The sequence below is a fragment of the Trichomonas vaginalis genome, chromosome IV (assembly GCF_026262505.1).
Source record: "Trichomonas vaginalis G3 chromosome IV, whole genome shotgun sequence".
Lineage (NCBI taxonomy): Eukaryota > Parabasalia > Trichomonadida > Trichomonadidae > Trichomonas > Trichomonas vaginalis.
The window spans coordinates 33,548,734-33,566,076 of record NC_067206.1 but is presented as its reverse complement, the minus strand read 5'-3'; the positions used below and the strand labels follow the sequence as shown (position 1 = coordinate 33,566,076).

The following is a 17,343-nucleotide window of genomic DNA, read 5'->3' as shown; positions in this document are numbered from 1 at the left end:
AGAAAATAACATTTTTTCTAACATCGTAGAAAACTCATGAAAACAATTTATTTTTGACACTTTCACAAAAAACATAAAAAAGTGAAGTTAAACGTTAAGGTTTACTGAACTGGTTGGATGTCGCCTTCACAGGTTATGTAGAATGGTTGACCCGAGAAGTGGAACAGTGCTCTGAGAATTTGTATAATTCGTGGAATTGGACTCTCTCTGTTTGGAAGTAGTATCCAAGGACGTTTGTTTAGGAACTTAACACGAGCTTCTTTCTTTGCTTGCTTTATGTCGTCGAAAGGAGTGTTTTCTGGTATTTGAATTGGAATTCCAGTCGAAGTCTCGAGATTCAGCGCACCTCTTCCAGACAACCAGCAGCCGAGGGACTTGTTGGCTTTGTCCTTGCCCAAGTACTGCTTAACAACTTCATTTATCTCTATAAGGTAAATTGCCTCATCTAATGGCTCGATGTTGTCCATTGTTCTGTTTCAGAACTAGTCTTGTACTTTTTCAGAACAATACTTGTACTGTTTCAGAACTAGTCTTGTACTGTTTCAGAACAATACTTGTACTTTTTCAGAACAATACTTGTCCTTTTTCAGAACAAATTTCCCGTAAAAGCTCTCAATTTGTGAGAAAAATTTTCTGTTTCAGAACAATACTTGTACTTTTTCAGAACAATACTTGTACTTTTTCAGAACAATACTTGCACTGCTTCAGAACAATACTTGTACTTTTTCAGAACAATACTTGTACTGTTTCAGAACTAGTCTTGTACTGTTTCAGAACAATGTCCGACGTACCACCAACCCAGTCCATTCCCAAACCAGAGGAACCTAAAGCACCAGCCCCTGCACCTCAGTTCCAGCAAGTACCTCCGATTTACTACCAATTTCCACCTCAAGGTTACTACCCACCACAAGGCTTCCCGAACTACCCTCCTCTGCCTATGCCTTACTTCCCCAACCCTTGGATGTTCCAGCAAGCTCCACCTCAGCAATTCCAATCTCAATCCAAATCGAAGAGAGACCAAGAGTTCGAAGAAGGTCTGAACCGTTTACGCAAAGAGTATGCTACAGCTCCAATTGAGAGAAAGTTGTTCCCGGACCAAAAATATAATTTAGGGTAGAAGGTTAGATCTCACCTGTTTTTTCACCTCTTTTTCACCCTCTTGAATTTGTCATGACTTCTTCGTAAATGTTTTGTCAAGACTTCTTCGTAAATGTTTTGTCAAGACTTCATCGTAAATGTTTTGTCAAGACTTCTTCGTACATGTTTTGTCAAGACTTCTTCGTAAATGTTTTGTCAAGACTTCTTCGTAAATGTTTTGTCATGACTTCTTCGTAAATGTTTTGTCATGACTTCTTCGTACATGTTTTGTCAAGACTTCTTCATCGTAATGAGCGTAAAGGACCCAAAAATAATGTTTAGGTGAAGTGGTGCGATCTCACCTGTTTTTTCACCTCTTTTTTTCACCTCTTGAATTTTCATGAATTTCCTTAAGATAGAAAAAATAAAGTTAGTTTTATTTTTTTATTTTGTATGTTAGATATGATTTCAGGGATTTTTTTGACGAAGTGTTACTCTTCACTTCGTCAAAAAATAACAGTTATCTAATGAAAAAGTGTCATTTTTTTCACCCTCTTGAATTTTCATGACTTCTTCGTAAATGTTTTGTCAAGACTTCTTCGTACATGTTTTGTCAAGACTTCTTCGTAAATGTTTTGTCATGACTTCTTCGTAAATGTTTTGTCGAAACTTCATCGTACATGCTTTGTCAAACATGAACGTAAATGTTTTGTCAAACATGAACGTAAATGTTTTGTCAAGACTTCTTCGTAAATGTTTTGTCAAGACTTCTTCGTAAATGTTTTGTCAAGACTTCTTCGTAATGAGCGTAAAGGACCCAAAAATAATGTTTAGGTGAAGTGGTGCGATCTCACCTGTTTTTTCACCTCTTTTTTTCACCTCTTGAATTTTCATGAATTTTCCCGAAATAAAAAATAACAGTTATCTAATGAAAAAGTGTCATGACTTCTTCGTAAATGTTTTGTCATGACTTCTTCGTAAATGTTTTGTCATGACTTCTTCGTAAATGTTTTGTCAAAACTTCTTCGTAAATGTTTTGTCAAGACTTCTTCATGAATGTTTTGTCAAGACTTCTTCGTAAATGTTTTGTCAAACATGAACGTAAATGTTTTGTCATGACTTCTTCATCGTAATGAGCGTAAAGGACCCAAAAATAATGTTTAGGTGAAGTGGTGCGATCTCACCTCCTTTTTCACCTCTTTTTTCACCTCTTGAATTTTCATGAATTTTCCCGAAATAAAAAATAAAGTTAGTTTTATTTTTTTATTTTTTTTTATTTTGTATAAAAAAATAAAAATGTCAACAATCGGCACAACAACACTTCAAACAACAACAGCACCAAACTCGTTAGTCATGAATCCAACATCTATGTTAGTAGAGATGAAAAGCTTCATTCCTTCTTCATATACTTTCGAAACAGAAATCCAGAAGATAAAGCAAGAACTTTTAACATGTAATTTAGACTGTAGTGCGAAAGATGAAACAAATGAAGAATATCTTTATGAAATGCAGGACATTATTGACCATTTACCCAAATTGCCTGAAATCCAACAACAAAAGCTCACTATTCCTGAATTCGATGAAATAGAAGTCAAAGCAACTGACTCAGTAGAAATAAAGAAGTTCATACGAAAGGTAAACTATGAGTTTCTAGGATTTCATTGCAACCATAAGGTTATGGACAAAGATTGCGACATGGTATATAAGAACATCTCTGACATATATAAATCTGAAGAATTTAAGACCTACGACAACTTTGTTTCGTTAGTTGCTGAATGTGTATGGCAGATAAGAGATGAAGATAGAAGAGGCAAGGTATGGAACAAACAGATAAAACCAGCAACTTTTGAGTTAAAGAAAACCATTGACGCTTTAGTTGTTTTAGCAGGTAAGGTTTCAGAATATAACGCAAAAATGAACCCGCAATGTTCTAAATGTAAAGCAGCAATGAGGAAATATAACTACTCCGTCAAAGAGATAGAACGTATGAGAAACGACTATGCAGACTTAAAGAAAGAAGCAGAAAAACCAGCAGAAGATAAAATGGACATGTTAGAATTTCTGAACAAAAACTATCCAACAGCAGAAGATTTCCTTCTATCTGACGTCAAGAAGAAATATAAAGAAACTTTCGGTATCGTTAAAACTTTTGACATACTGACAGAAGAAATAGAAGCTACGAAACTGTTTAGGATTTCAAATATACATCGTACAATTCATGTAAAACGGTTGTGAAAAAACAGGTGAGAAAACAGGTGAGATCTCACCTCTTCACCTAAACATTATTTTTGCTGAAAAATGACCAAATTTCATGAATTTCCTTAAGACAGAAAAAATAAAGTTAGTTTTATTTTTATTTATTTTTTTATTTTGTATGTAAAGACATATATGACAAACATTGAGTTTGAAACAGTTAAAAAGATAGACAATGACACCAAATTGGTTAGAATAGGTGATTTAAACGTAAGATACTCAAAGAAATACAACAAATATTCTTTGTCAGACATTTTATCTCCATCTGGAAAGAGACCGCAGGACTGGGTTAGAATTGCTTCTAGTCAGAAAATTTTGACAAGAAATCCTGAGCTTATGATATCGGTAGCATTTCATGGAACAAGAGCATATCTTATAGACAAAAGTCTTATACCAATAGTTTTGTTATGGTTAGACCCAGTTGTTGGATATAACTTCATAACATATGGTTCATTCGATACGGAACGTTGCAGTGAAGGCTTACTTTACATCGTTCAGAAACCGAAGGACTTCAATACAAAAAGATATAAGATAGGAAGGACATATAATATAACTCTAAGATATGACTCTACAGTCAATAGAGTCAAGGTTGTGTTTGTTAATGATATGAGAGCTGCTGAAACAGAACTACTTGAAAAGTTTGAGAAAATGTATGGTGCTCCCACGAAAGGTAAAGAAACGTTTGAAGTAGATGAGATAGATAAAGCTATAAAATTATTTGACGAAGTTGCTGAAAAATACATGTAAAGCGTTTATTTTTGGTCTTTTGTGAAAGTCAGAAAATAAAGTTAGTGTCATTTTTTTGTATTTTTTTGTATGTAAGATATGATTTCAGGGATTTTTTTGACGAAGTGTTACTCTTCACTTCGTCAAAAAATAACAGTTATCTAATGAAAAAGTGTCATTTTTTTGTATTTTTTTGTATGTAAGATATGATTTCAGGGATTTTTTTGACGAAGTGTTACTCTTCACTTCGTCAAAAAATAACAGTTATCTAATGAAAAAGTGTCATTTTATTTTTTTATTTTGTATGTAAGATATGATTTCAGGGATTTTTTTGACGAAGTGTTACTCTTCACTTCGTGTCATAATGTAAAAATAACGTTTACCATGTAAAACGCTTGTGAAAAAACAGGTGAAAAAACAGGTGAGATCGCACCTCTTCACCTAAACATTATTTTTGCTGAATTCAGCACAAAAATCTGAGTAAAATGGCATAAGATTGCTACCCTCGAAAAACCGAGAGAAGAGATTCCGTACGAAAACAGTGAAGAACAGCGAGTAGGTAAGAAACCTTAGTCGCCAAAACTCTATGAAAACAGTGAAATTTCTCTAGACCGACTTTTTTCGGTCTTGCATAAAACACATGAAAACAGTGAATTTCCTTAAGATAGAAAAAATAAAGTTAGTTTTATTTTTATTTATTTTTTTATTTTGTATGTAAAGACAGATATGTCAACATCAGAGAACACAACAACTGCTATCGTTCATGAAGCCATAAATGAAGAATATGAGTACATACAGTTTAACAAACAGTTACGTCTCATTCGTTCGGTCAAAGACGATATGTACCAGATGCAAAGTATTTTGACGGCTTGTTTTGCTCCAGACACTAAGCTTCCTAAAGACTGGTTTAGGAACCAAAGCACCATTGAACTCTTAAGCGAAGCACAGCGAGACATACTTTTTTCTGAAAACAGTGAAGAACAGCGAGTAGGTAAAAAACCCCAGTCGCCAAAACTCTATGAAAATCGTGAAAAATTGCCAAATGGTTTGAGAGGTTGGTATGTACATAGACTTCTTGTAAATGCTGTTGCAATGTGGGCTTCGCCTCGTTATGCTTGGAATATTTACAGACTTCTTGACGAAATTCATAGACAAGAACGTGAAGAGCTAGAGAACAAGCTTGAAGCAAAAGACAAAAACATTCAGAAAAGAATACCACGTTCGGTACCAAAAGGTAAGGAAAAGAACTATAAGTATATGATTTATACTGAAGAGATGGAAAATGAAGAAGATAAAGATATGGTTATGTTGCATTTAGTCAGAAGAAACAACAAAAGCTTTTACGACCTTGCTAAGATTTACAAATCTGACAGAAATTGGTTCTATCGCGAAAACTTACCGATTTCAATGACCCCAAATGAAGATGTGAAACAAATAGTTCAAGATACGTTACCTCAAACACACTATGATATGAAAGGTTGTACAATACTTACATTCAAAGAAGATTTGCCATTGTTAAAGGAAAAAATAACAGAGTATTTTGACAACTTCAAACAAGTAGAGTAGATGAACCATTTATTTTTACGCTTGACTTCAGATGGCTCAGGTAGCTCTATAAAGTAAATTGCCTTGTCAAATCCTTCTGGCATTCCGAGTCCTTCCTTCCGACAGGAAAAAATTTTCCTTCCGACAGGAAAAAATTTTCCTTCCGACAGGAAAAAATTTTCCAGTTGTCCGTCCGTAAACCATTCAAATTTTCGAAAATTGAGAACTTTTTGGTCGAACTTCAGAAAAAATTTTTCCTTCCGACAGGACACAAACGGATGACTGACGTTCCTCTTCCTGAATGCCTTCCAAAGCCAGAAGAACCGACAGCCCCAGCACCACAACAGACTTACTAAGACTAAACACTTACATTTTTCAAGCTTGACTTTTTACAATTTGAACTTTGTTTGCGTAGATATGAATTCTGAAAGAAGTATGAGGGTCTTGTATGACTTTGTACTTCTCCCATAGTTCATGTCTGTCAAACTTACCTGCCATGGACTCTTTCATAAGTTCCATGAAATCGTCTTCGGACAATCCGGGGAAAAGTATAATGTCAGTAAGTATTCTTTTAACATCCTTACTTAAACTCTTTGCTGTCTGTACACAAATGACAACTGAAATGTTAAAGTGTCTGAGCTTCTTAAGAATTCGACACATATCTTGTTCTCTATTCTTTAACAAAGGATGAGAAGCAAAGTCATCTAAGATAAGAAGACATCTATGAGGGTAAGTCTTCCAATCGTAAGATTGCAATTTCTTCGAAATGTATTCTATCTCTTTCTGTTTGTTTCTGAAGTGTTTCTTCTCTAATATTCTCTGCATTTCCTCATTTGGGTCTTTAAACTTAGAATTTATATACTCATTTATAGCATTATACTTCAAAACTCTTCTTTGGTACTTCTTTATCCAATCTAACAACTCAGTATCCTTTATACATACTAACTTAGACTTCTTTATAATATCTTTGAACGAATTGACGGTTTGGTCAAATTGACCAGAAGTACTACAAATGACAACTAACTCATAGAATGGGTTCTTCTCATCTAGTTCTTGTTGTTGTGCAGCCATTTTAAGATAAGTGAAAGTCTTACCGACCCAGGTGGTGCAATTAGACCTGTTATACCATTCTGAGCAAATAAGAACTTGTCATGTATAGGCTTTATCTGAGCATTTTCTAACTTCCTCTTGTTCTTATTTAAAAACATTCTCAAATTTCTTGTCAATGTCAGCAAACTTTTTTTCTAACATATTTTTAGAAAAATTAAAATTTTTATCTTTTAGAAAAATGTCTAGCGATTTCGCTATCTATATTCGAGACAAGCTTTTCGACAGCAAAACATCTGTCGACCATAAAATCTTACATAGTGTAAACAAGAAAGGGGAATTTGTTCTAAAGTTCTGTTTCTGGGAATATGACAAGAACCATAAAACATTAAGCAGAGCAGTCTTAAAATTTGTCATGACAGACTTGTTGACAGAGATGACGCCGATTGGAAAGATGAAGTCCAACAAAAGTTCTTAGAATGCAAAGAAGACACATGCGCTGTTCTTGAAGATGAAATAGAAAACAGAATAGAAGAGCTATTAAAGGACAAAGAACTTTTACATAAATATAGTTGCGCCAAATTTGACATAACTCCACCAGAAAAGAAGAAGAAAGAGAAAAAAGAAGAAAAGAAAGTAGAAGAAGAGAAGAAAGAACCTGAACCAGTTCCAGAGAAAAAGAAATTTGACATGTAAAAATAAAATTTTATTTTTAGAACATTTCTGGGTCAATGTCAATGTTCTCTTCCTCTTTAGGAGTAAACACTGGCTTAGACTCTAAAATCTTTTTACCCAATTTACCTTGAACTTCTACAACTTTAGACTCATAATATTCATAGTCGTCTGCTTTCTTTGGTTCATAAGGTATAACAAGTTTTGTATGCTTTGCCTTCTTTAAGGTTTGAAAACCTTCTGTCAAAACTTTCTTTGACTGCTAACAAACCTTCTATGTCTAAGTCTTCAAATTTCGCACCATTTTTAGTCACAATAGCAAACTTAACTGGTTCGATGTTCCAAACTTTGCTGAATGAAGACTTTTCAAAATGGTAGAAGTAAACATTCAATATGTGAATGGGTCTAGTTCTTCTTTAAGTCCTGACATGTACTTGTTTACTGAGATGAATTTTTGCCATCTTTTCTATCGGATAAAAAAATATTTTTTTTAAAATTTACTCAGAAAAATTTTTCTTTGTATATACACCATTCTGTACGTCTAAAAGACTTTTGACATTTGCCAAGAATGTTCGTTTAGACGCTGTCATATAACCATATTCTTGACAATATGTTTATACGAATCGTACAATGACCTTTCATCTAATGACACAAAGTCAGTTTCATCTATGAACAGTTCATATACACTCTTGTTTGCTTCTAACAATGTTTGTCTCTCTTCGGTATGTGGAATTTGTCTTGGATTGAACTTAGAAATATTAATGTCATGAAATATGAGAACAAATGGTTGTAAAAGTCAGATGTCAAAGTTTCTGCTAAGTCGTCAAAATATTCTGTATCTTGCATATGAGAATCTGACGTTCTGACAACTACATATCTTCTGTCAGAACTTTCTAACTTCATCGGAACAGCATTGTTTGAAACCATAATGAAGTTTGCAACATTTTCACAAACTCTTTGGTCTTTATACTTTCTTTCAACAACTCCAACTTTGTCTGTTATAAGACTCTTCAAAGCATCTGAGTTCAAAACTTTTGTTGTATCTATACTTTGAAGTTCATTGCAAACTATAAGTTTCATATTCTCAATTGAAGAGTTAAATTTACCGCAGATGTTTTCTAAGTTTGTCATATTCGGGTTCGAATAGCCCTCTAACAGTTTGCACAAAATATCTGTAAAGAATGTGTTCTTACCAGTTCCTTGTTTTCCAATTATAATGAGAGCAGTTTCATTTTTAGCACTTGGATGTTGTAAGATGTTTGCAAACCAACATAAGATATACTCATAGACTCTTTCGTTTCCATTGCATATAATTTCTTTGACATGGTCTAACCAAGCTTCTATAATATTTTCTTTCCATTCTACTTGTTCATATTTATATCCAGTGAAGATAGAATAGAAGTTTGGAGAAGGTGTATAGAACTTTATACCTCGAACTGAAAAATCTTCTAACTTTGACAATAAGATATCCCAAGCATCTAACATCTTCATGCCAACTTGTACGACTTTTATTTTCTTAAGTTTCTGTCTACATTCTTGTTCTGAAACTATTGTCGCTTTAGGTTTGTTAAAGACAACAACCCATTCTTTCATGACATAACATTCTGGGGCAGAGTCGACATAAATGACTAAACGTTTCAAATTCTCGACTGCTTTGTTATAGTCTCGAAATGGACACATATTTCTGAATGCTTGGAAGTCATAAAAATCTGAAACATCTATTCTGTACATTTTTATAAAAATAAAAAAAATATTTTTTTTTATTCTTGACTTTGTTGTTGCATCTCAGGAGGTATTTCTTGCATTTGTTGCTGAGTTTGAGGCATTTGGTCTTGTAATACAATACCTTCACCGGTTGCATCTTCCAATTCTATACTTTCTGCTGTCATAGAAATATACATAGGACATAAAAGTTTTACGGGAACAAAGTTTGCGTCAACTAAGGTTAAGTTTATGTTTGCTAAAGTGTTTGAGTTTACTAAAGCTGAAAACTCTGCATTCGAATGAACAATAGGCAAACCAGCAGAGAATGTGTTATTTATACGCATAAGTATCTTTTGGTCATAATAGTTTCTGTCGACATTCGAATAACACTTTGAACTAAGTTTGAAACAATATATAAAATAGGTGTACTTAAAGTCAACGGAACAGACAAACCTTTTACAATATAATATCCATTATTCCATTCTGCTTCTATAGGAAATGTTTGGTTGTAAAACCCTGAAATAAGTTTTGCATTATAACTCATGTCATTTAAAATGAAAGGAAAAGTTCCAGTAAAGTTTATAGTTCCCGCATGTGTTATAGAACTTAAAATATTTTTATCTGGAAAAAGTTGGTTAAACAGGTCTACAAAACCACCTGGTGGTATTTCAGAATATGTATCTTCCCAATAGTATTTCATACCATTTAAAACAATATAGTCATCTGGAGTCAAAAGAGCAAAACATGCTTTAGTTGTCATTGTGTTTAAGGTTAGTTTACAATATCTTCCTTGAGGACTTTGAAGATATGTAGTTATAGAGTTATATGACTCAGGGTTCTTTGTTGTTATAGTATACAGAAGTATGTTTTCTGCCATTTACTTAGCAAATAAATTTTAATGAAATGTTGTGGTCGTCAAATATTTTTATGACGTCTGGGAAACTATACTTTAAGTTCAACGTTTCACCTCCTTTCATAACGTATATCTTGTCAATGACATTATATGAAACACCACAGCAACTAATGTCGGGTTCTATTTCTTTGATGTTTATATCGTCTGCCTCTGTCAAAAGTTTCAATAGTTCTTTCAAAACTTCATGAGGTGCAATGACATATGAGTTCACTTTTACAGGGTTGTGTTCGACCAAGTTTAACATTATACTTAAAGCTTGACAAATCTTCTCCTGAGTTTGAAGTTTGTCTTTCAGTTGTTGGTAGTCGTTTCGAATATCTGCAACAGAACTTAAGTCTCTGCTAACTTCAGGATATGTTGGTTGTTCTTTTACAGGAACAATTGTTATACCATCTTCGTCCTCGTATGGTTTCCCCACTTCAACATCTCTGTCTTTGACATTGACAACAATACTTTGACTGTTTGTTTGAGTTGGTGAATTTAACTTCACATCTGCCACCGCCATTAAACCTTTTGAAACACTCACGCTTCTATTTTTCGGAAATGACATTTTACTTAGAATAAAAAGATGGACGTATTCGGATATCTCTTCGAATTGAAGCAGAACAAAGTTTACACACACAAACAATACAAATACATTGACAGAATAGTTCTTTACACAAACAATGGAAAATGTTATAGAATAGCAGTCTTTGCTGAACCTAAATATTTTCATAAAGCAAAGAAAGTTGGTATAACTGAAATGGTGAAAGTTCTTGAAGCAGACAAAAATATAACAACAAAACTTACAGATATTTCTAAAGGTAAGTTTATCTTACAATATTATGTCAAAACTGGCGTACTGTCAATATTTGACGGAGAGAAGTCAGTTCAAGAACAACTTACTGACCTGCTGCCAAAATCTGCTCGATGGAAGCTGTCGTTATACCAATCTGAGGAGCCCCAGCAGGTTTCATCGAACGAATCTTCAAAAGAGCATCTTCCGTGAAAAGTGCTATTGGTTTTGTAAACTTCTTTGCTCTCAGTTCATCTGGACCGTCTCTGTCACCAGTATATTGTATTTGTACAGTACCAACAGTTGAAATACCACCCATAAAGTCTTCTGAGTCAGCAAATGGAATGCCAAGCCAAAAGTTTGAACGGTCTCCATTTGTATATTGAGTTTTTTGACCTCCTGTATGAGTCCATACTTTCACATATGGCATAATAGAACTTTGCATTTCAGGGTTAATGGTTGTTGTGAAATTGTTGTTAAAGTTCATAGCATCTAATGTCAAGTTGTATGACCTCATATCCTCAACTGTAGAATATTCTTCTCTTGGATAATATTTGCCATCTATGTTTATATGATATTTAATACCGGGGTTGTAGAAACAAGAATAGTCATTTATAGTTCGTCTGAACAGTACAAACATAGTATCTGCATGTTTCATTGCAGTTGTTAAAGCAATATCTGTTCTTGCACCTGGGTCAGCACTTTGGTTTCCAACTTCACCTGCAAAGTCTTTGACAGATATTTGGTGTATAGGGAACATAAGTGGAACTGCAATATATTTGGCAGCTAAAGCATTTGAAATATCTGGGTCCAACATATAGACTGCAAGTCTGCTTTCTATTCTCTTGCATTCAAACTTTTCGCATGTGAACTTAACTGGGTCCCAAGCAGTTCCAGCAGCATTGAAATAATAGTTTACTTCATTGTTGAAGTTTGAGAAACCAAAGTCTAAGTCAACTTTGTCTTTGCAAAAGTCACAGAACTTGGCTCCACCAGTTCCAGCTATAGTAATACTGAATGGGTCTTGTGTTGGTGCAATGACTAAGTTATTTTTGCTTGGAGTAAGTTCGATAGAAATTTTTCCTGCCCAGTTTGGCAAGTATCTTAAAAACCTGAAGATGAGGAAAGATGACAAAGGAACTCTAAGTTTCAGTTTTACTTTAGTGGCAGCAGTTCCATCTGAACCAGAAAGGTTAACATAAACTCCTGGAACGTTAGGGTCAAGTCTTCTTATTTTCTCAATATTTGCATACTGGTCTGTTTGTTCTCTAGCTTGTGGTTGTACTGAGTTTCTCAAAGCGAACCATTCATAGTTTGCCCATGTTACTGTTTGAACTAAGTCAGAGTTAGAATATATCTTATATCCCATGAAAACTTCTGGAGCATATTGGTATCCGACATAGAAAATTCCATTGCAACCTTTCTTGTCAGACAACTTGGCAGAAGGTTTTATTTCAATGTCTTGTTCCACGTATAAGAATGAGTTGTCAATAGAAATAATATGAAACCTGTCGCAAGCAATATCTACTGTTGTTGAAGAACCTTCTCCAAACTCACCTACGTTTCCATAAGAAACAGCAGTTGTATATTCGTAAGTTCCAGGAACTATTTCTGACCTTCTAATGGCATTGTCGCATTCGTTATACCATTCGGAAACATTTCCGTTCATGGCATCCAAAACTGTTGGCGTTATATTCTGAGCGGCGTACATTTCATATGGGTAAAAATATAGAATAGTTGGATTTATTTGTCATAATAGAACCCACGCGGACCAAGCTTTACTTTCTTCCTGACTGAGTTTTTAACTCTTCTTTTTCCTTCATTGCCACTACTTTCACTAGATGAAGTAACTTCTTCACTACTTTCACTTTGTTCTACTCTTCTTCTTTGGTGTCGCTTTTGGTAACTTGCCCTCTGCTTCAAGTTGTTGCATCTTTGCCTCATGTTCACCTAGTATGTTGTAAATTTCCCATGTCCTTTTTGCCTTTGGGCTCTGGTCGCCCATCTCAGGTAACCTATATCCTAGAAAGATTTTGTCATAGTTTGTATTTGAGTCTTCGCGTATTGTTTGCATGACTCTTTCCTGAGTTTCCGGTTCAAGCTCTTCAAACAGAGCTTGTCCATATGGAATAAGCTCGTTTCCAAATATATGTTTTTGTAGCCATTCTGGTTTCTTTCCATGTTACCAATAATATCTTTTGTGAATGGGAAAGCTTTTACCCCCAATGTTTCAGTCTTGCGTCATTTATTTCTGTAGTTGGTTTTATTTTGTCAAGGAATATGTTTTTCAATACTAACATTTCATTTGGTACTGTCCATTTGAGTTTTCTTAAATATTCATCCATTCTCGGTTCATTGTCTGCAAAGTAAGTTTTTTATGACATTTTGCAAACTTTCGTTTGCAAGGTCATGTACAATAGGTTCTCTTCCTTCTCTCTCCCTAACTTTCTTTCTAAACTCTTCACCAAATATACCATCTCTATGTTCTGTGTAGTTCTTTGAGATAAATGTTCTAGAACGTCAGGTGTTATATTTCCATCAGCCATGTTCATTTCATACTGGTTCAAAATATCTGCATCTTTCATATCTTTCAATGGCATTAAAGCCGCGCTGAAAATACCAGCTATATCTGGTTCACCATTCACTTCCATTGCGTCTACAACTTCTTGGAATTGTGGTTGTAAGTTTATGAACCACCTATCCGGATTAGCTTTATGACCCCATCTCATTGTAGTTCCATAGTCTGCAGAAACAAAAGTAGGTTTGTTTCCATATTGGTTAGGTTCTGAATGAACTTTAAACAATGTTTCATTTCTATATGTTTTGGTGAAATTTTAACCTTTTATTTTCACCGAGTTCAGCCAAAGATTGAACGTTATATGGTCGTAAGTAAAAAGGATTGTTGTATTTGCGTACACTTTTCTTTCAGTTCTTCCATTCTATGCTGAATATTTTCATCTGATGTTGGAGTCTTTTGTATGTCGGGCGAACATTTTTCGATATTCTTCTACTATGTCAGCCGAATTTTTCTTAGACTCTTGGAAAGATTCCATATTCTCCGCATACTCTTGTTGAGGGTCAAGATTTTTCGGCTGTTCCAAATCTTCATCTAGTTCTGTGAAGTTAGTTTCCAAAGGAGGGACTTGTTCGTTTCCTTCAGGCTCTTCTAGCTGTTGTTGCTGAACTATTTCTTCCATGTCTGGTTGTATCTGAACTTCTTCCTGTTGAGTTTCTTGTACCTTCTGCTGGCATTTCATATATTCCGAGACCGTTTTTAACAAGTTCCCTATCTAAGTCATCCGGACTCATAACCTTTCTTCTTTCGTTCCGTCTCTATTTTTTACGCGTTTCATGAAGAGAGTTGAATTATCATTTAGCTCTGACACCAAATATCTCGGAGTAAATTCAGTCATGTCATTTGGATGATATGCTATTAAATCATATCCCTTAGCGAGCTTGTATTTTCCAGGTTTGAAATTATATCCGATTTTATGCTGAACCATAAAGCTAAATAGGTTCGGGTCAGTATTTCCTTCCTTGAACTTTCTAATAGCTTCTTTATATCTGTCACTAAAGTCAAGAGTATCTGGGTAACCATAGTCTTCCTTAAGCATTTTTAAGAATTCTTGGTTTCCTTGTTCTCTACTTCTTTTATGTCCTTGCTCTGTTTGTGGTTGTTGTTGTGCAGGGTTTTGCTCTGTTTGTGGTTGTTGTTGTGCAGGGTTTTGAACTGTTGGTTGTTGTGCAGGGTTTTGAACTGTTGGTTGTTGTGCAGGGTTTTGAACTGTTGGTTGTTGTGCTGGTTTTGGTGCATGCCTATGTCTGTGTCCATGTGACGATGTAAATGTTTTAGGTAGTCCTGGTGCAGGTGCTTCTCTTGGAGGGTTTGGTGGTATATAAGTTCCACCAGCTGGCACATATGTTCCATCTGCAGCATAATGTCCTACCTGACTTTTCGTTTTTAAGAAAGCATTTACTAGGTCTGTTTTGGTCTGTTGTAACTCTTTTTCTTGACTTTCCACAACAGCTGCTCTAACGGCGTCATAGGCACTTTGAACTGCCTGTCTCGTTGCTGCATCTGTTATTTTCGTCATATTTTGTGCTACTTCTCTTAACTCGTTGTCGAAACCTTCAGACTTCAGTTTCTTTCCAGATGAGAAGTCGTTCACTAGTTTCACCTTACTATGAAGAGCTTCGAAGGCGTTCTTAAAGTCAGCATTCATTAAAGCTTCATTTGAACTGTCTTCATCCGCTTGTATTTTTTGTCCTTATTGACCCTATAAGTTGGGCTGCTTTGGCGTTGGCTTGGCATCTAACCAGTCATTATTAGCTTTTAATATATTCTGCGCTTTTCATTGCCTTTTGCATGGCTGTCGTCGTTATTTTTACTTTCTTGTGCTAAGTTTTCATACTGTACGGTTTGGTTTTGCAACTGTAAAAGTTTTTCTGCCTTTACATTTGCTTCAACTTCTTTTTTATACTCATCGCTTATCCATATATGTCTTCAGGGCTTTTTGTTTTATCTCTTCATCTTTCAGTACTTTATATTGAGTAGTATGGTTTTTTCAAATTTATAACATCTTGTTCCATTTTTGCTACTTCTGCTGCTTTTTCTGACACTTTTTTCGCATATTCCTCTGTACTTAGTTCTTTCAGTTTGTTCTTCTTTCTTCTTTTTTCTACGTTTAACTCATTGAGTTTCTTTGTGTGTCTGTCATATTCTAGTTTCTTTTCGTTTTCACTTATTTGTTTCTGTATGTCTATGTTTGACTTTTTGACATCTGCTTTTGATTTTTGAGTGAACTCAAATTCATTTGACTTTGAGGGTTATAAGCTGTTCCGTCTGCAGCTCCACCATAGCCTGCCATTTTCGCTAAAAGTGCCGCTCTTAAACCTCCACTCTGTGGCACCAATAACTCGGTTTAAAAGCATAGGGTTGCTTGACATTTGTTGCAACATAGTGGGGTCATTCATAATTTGTTGTTGCAACTGTTGTTGTGGTGTCAGTTTTACTATTGGATGTTTCAATGCTCTCTTCCTCTTACGTATATTCTTACGTAGCTTACGTGGCATTTTAAGTGAAGTTAAAAAGCGGTTTTTGACAGATGTTTATATGACACTTTTTGTTCAGCACAAAAAACTATCCGGTCAAAAGTGTTGTCAGTTTTGTAAAATAACCGTCCTATCTTGTTTTAAAATGGAGAAAAGGCTTCTCAAAGTATACTTCCTTGGAACGCCTGTAACTTTTCCTGTAGCGACGATAGATCCTTACTTGTCCGGACAAAGTTATACTAAACATCTTCAGGGCTAGAGGGCACGAAGTGCCTGGAGGCCCCACTACCTTTTTTTTTTTTTTTTTTAATAATACTAAAATCTTCTGTCTTTGTAAAAGAATAAATTCTGACAAAAAGTGCTCGTTTAAATTTAATGATCAGCTGTATGACTAAGTGGTAAAAAGTGTTTATGACCAAAAAAGGGTTACATGCTTAGTCTATTTTTCTGACAGGATACTCTAGATTTACATGATCTCTATTTCATATCTCCGTTTTTAGATTCTTCGGAGTGGGGGACAAACTCGCCCATTGTCACTTTTTCGTTAACCTTAAACTTGTAATTTTCATTATTTTTAATTAACCTTACTTCTTTCCCAATTCCTGATTTATTTTATTCACTTACTATTAAAAGTCACATTTTAATAAAATATAATAATTTATTTATAGCATTTTTTACTATACTGTAATAAAAAATTAATTATAATAAATTAAATGTTTATTAAATCAAATGTTTTCTTTGCAATAATATTTTTAATGTTGAGTAAACAATGTTGGGATCAAGTGTATCATTTTTCAGACCTTTCTGAACAGCTTCAAGCATACTGATGCATTCGACTTTTTTAAATTGTGTCATTTCTTCGAAATCTCTTGTGACTTTTTTGATAACTTTAACACTTCTCTCTGAATCCAGACCTTTAATTTGCAACTTAATCAGGAATGAAGGAACAACACTGGAATATAACTCGATGACAAGTTCATCGAGTCGAAGATTTGGTTGTACACCACTTGTATGTGCCGGATACCATTGTGTCAAATTTTTTCTGAAATTAACTTTAAAAGTACTAAGTAAGATCATGAGATATAGCAATATATGTTTAAACCAACTTATATTTTGGTTGTACACCACTTGTATGTGCCGGATACCATTGTGTCAAATTTTTTCTGAAATTAACTTTAAAAGTACTAAGTAAGATTATGAGATATAGCAATATATGTTTAAACCAACTTATATTTTGGTTGTACACCACTTGTATGTGCCGGATACCATTGTGTCAAATTTTTTCTGAAATTAACTTTAAAAGTACTAAGTAAGATCATGAGATATAGCAATATATGTTTAAACCAACTTATATTTTGGTTGTACACCACTTGTATGTGCCGGATACCATTGTGTCAAATTTTTTCTGAAATTAACTTTAAAAGTACTAAGTAAGATCATGAGATATAGCAATATATGTTTAAACCAACTTATATTTTGGTTGTACACCACTTGTATGTGCCGGATACCATTGTGTCAAATTTTTTCTGAAATTAACTTTAAAAGTACTAAGTAAGATCATTTATTTTTGCATAATATA

General features: G+C 34.4%; 8 protein-coding genes and 4 pseudogenes across 12 annotated transcripts, besides 3 other annotated features; 5 read left to right on the top strand and 7 right to left on the bottom strand.

The window, feature by feature from the left end:
• Window positions 1-13,498: part of a mobile genetic element that runs on past the window's edge.
• Window positions 102-467, bottom strand: TVAGG3_0215500 (uncharacterized protein; the record flags this gene model as incomplete). Its single annotated transcript, XM_051226798.1, has 1 exon — window positions 102-467. One exon carries the CDS (start codon window positions 465-467, stop codon window positions 102-104), a length of 366 nt encoding a protein of 121 aa, XP_051111784.1.
• TVAGG3_0215490 (uncharacterized protein) lies at window positions 779-1,117 on the top strand (the record flags this gene model as incomplete). Its single annotated transcript, XM_051226797.1, has 1 exon — window positions 779-1,117. The coding sequence occupies one exon, from the start codon at window positions 779-781 to the stop codon at window positions 1,115-1,117; it is 339 nt and encodes a 112-aa protein (XP_051111783.1).
• On the top strand, window positions 2,446-3,312 carry TVAGG3_0215480 (organellar and viral DNA polymerase type B; the record flags this gene model as incomplete). The annotated part of the gene is made up of 1 exon (XM_051226796.1): window positions 2,446-3,312. The coding sequence occupies one exon, from the start codon at window positions 2,446-2,448 to the stop codon at window positions 3,310-3,312; it is 867 nt and encodes a 288-aa protein (XP_051111782.1).
• Window positions 3,667-4,077, top strand: TVAGG3_0215470 (organellar and viral DNA polymerase type B; the record flags this gene model as incomplete). Its single annotated transcript, XM_051226795.1, has 1 exon — window positions 3,667-4,077. The coding sequence occupies one exon, from the start codon at window positions 3,667-3,669 to the stop codon at window positions 4,075-4,077; it is 411 nt and encodes a 136-aa protein (XP_051111781.1).
• TVAGG3_0215460 (KilA, N-terminal/APSES-type HTH, DNA-binding family) lies at window positions 4,783-5,292 on the top strand (the record flags this gene model as incomplete). Its single annotated transcript, XM_051226794.1, has 1 exon — window positions 4,783-5,292. A coding segment is annotated over one exon (510 nt), but the record flags the coding sequence as incomplete, so codon positions are not given.
• On the bottom strand, window positions 5,977-6,672 carry TVAGG3_0215450 (protein of unknown function, DUF4106 family; the record flags this gene model as incomplete). Its single annotated transcript, XM_051226793.1, has 1 exon — window positions 5,977-6,672. The coding sequence occupies one exon, from the start codon at window positions 6,670-6,672 to the stop codon at window positions 5,977-5,979; it is 696 nt and encodes a 231-aa protein (XP_051111779.1).
• TVAGG3_0215440 lies at window positions 6,890-7,344 on the top strand (annotated as a pseudogene). The gene has a single exon. A coding segment is annotated over exon 1 (455 nt).
• On the bottom strand, window positions 7,818-8,629 carry TVAGG3_0215430 (annotated as a pseudogene). The gene has a single exon. A coding segment is annotated over exon 1 (812 nt).
• TVAGG3_0215420 (uncharacterized protein) lies at window positions 8,758-9,051 on the bottom strand (the record flags this gene model as incomplete). Its single annotated transcript, XM_051226792.1, has 1 exon — window positions 8,758-9,051. A coding segment is annotated over one exon (294 nt), but the record flags the coding sequence as incomplete, so codon positions are not given.
• Window positions 9,081-9,568, bottom strand: TVAGG3_0215410 (annotated as a pseudogene). The gene has a single exon. A coding segment is annotated over exon 1 (488 nt).
• TVAGG3_0215400 (protein of unknown function, DUF4106 family) lies at window positions 11,005-12,423 on the bottom strand (the record flags this gene model as incomplete). Its single annotated transcript, XM_051226791.1, has 1 exon — window positions 11,005-12,423. A coding segment is annotated over one exon (1,419 nt), but the record flags the coding sequence as incomplete, so codon positions are not given.
• A 162-nt stretch (window positions 13,499-13,660) lies between the features above and the next one.
• Window positions 13,661-15,302, bottom strand: TVAGG3_0215380 (annotated as a pseudogene). Its single transcript has one exon. A coding segment is annotated over exon 1 (1,642 nt).
• Window positions 15,303-16,272: 970 nt separating this feature from the next.
• Window positions 16,273-16,310: a terminal%2Cinverted (terminal inverted repeat of MuDR-5_TvMULE4 transposon ID:TVAGG3_0215370).
• Window positions 16,273-17,343: part of a mobile genetic element that runs on past the window's edge.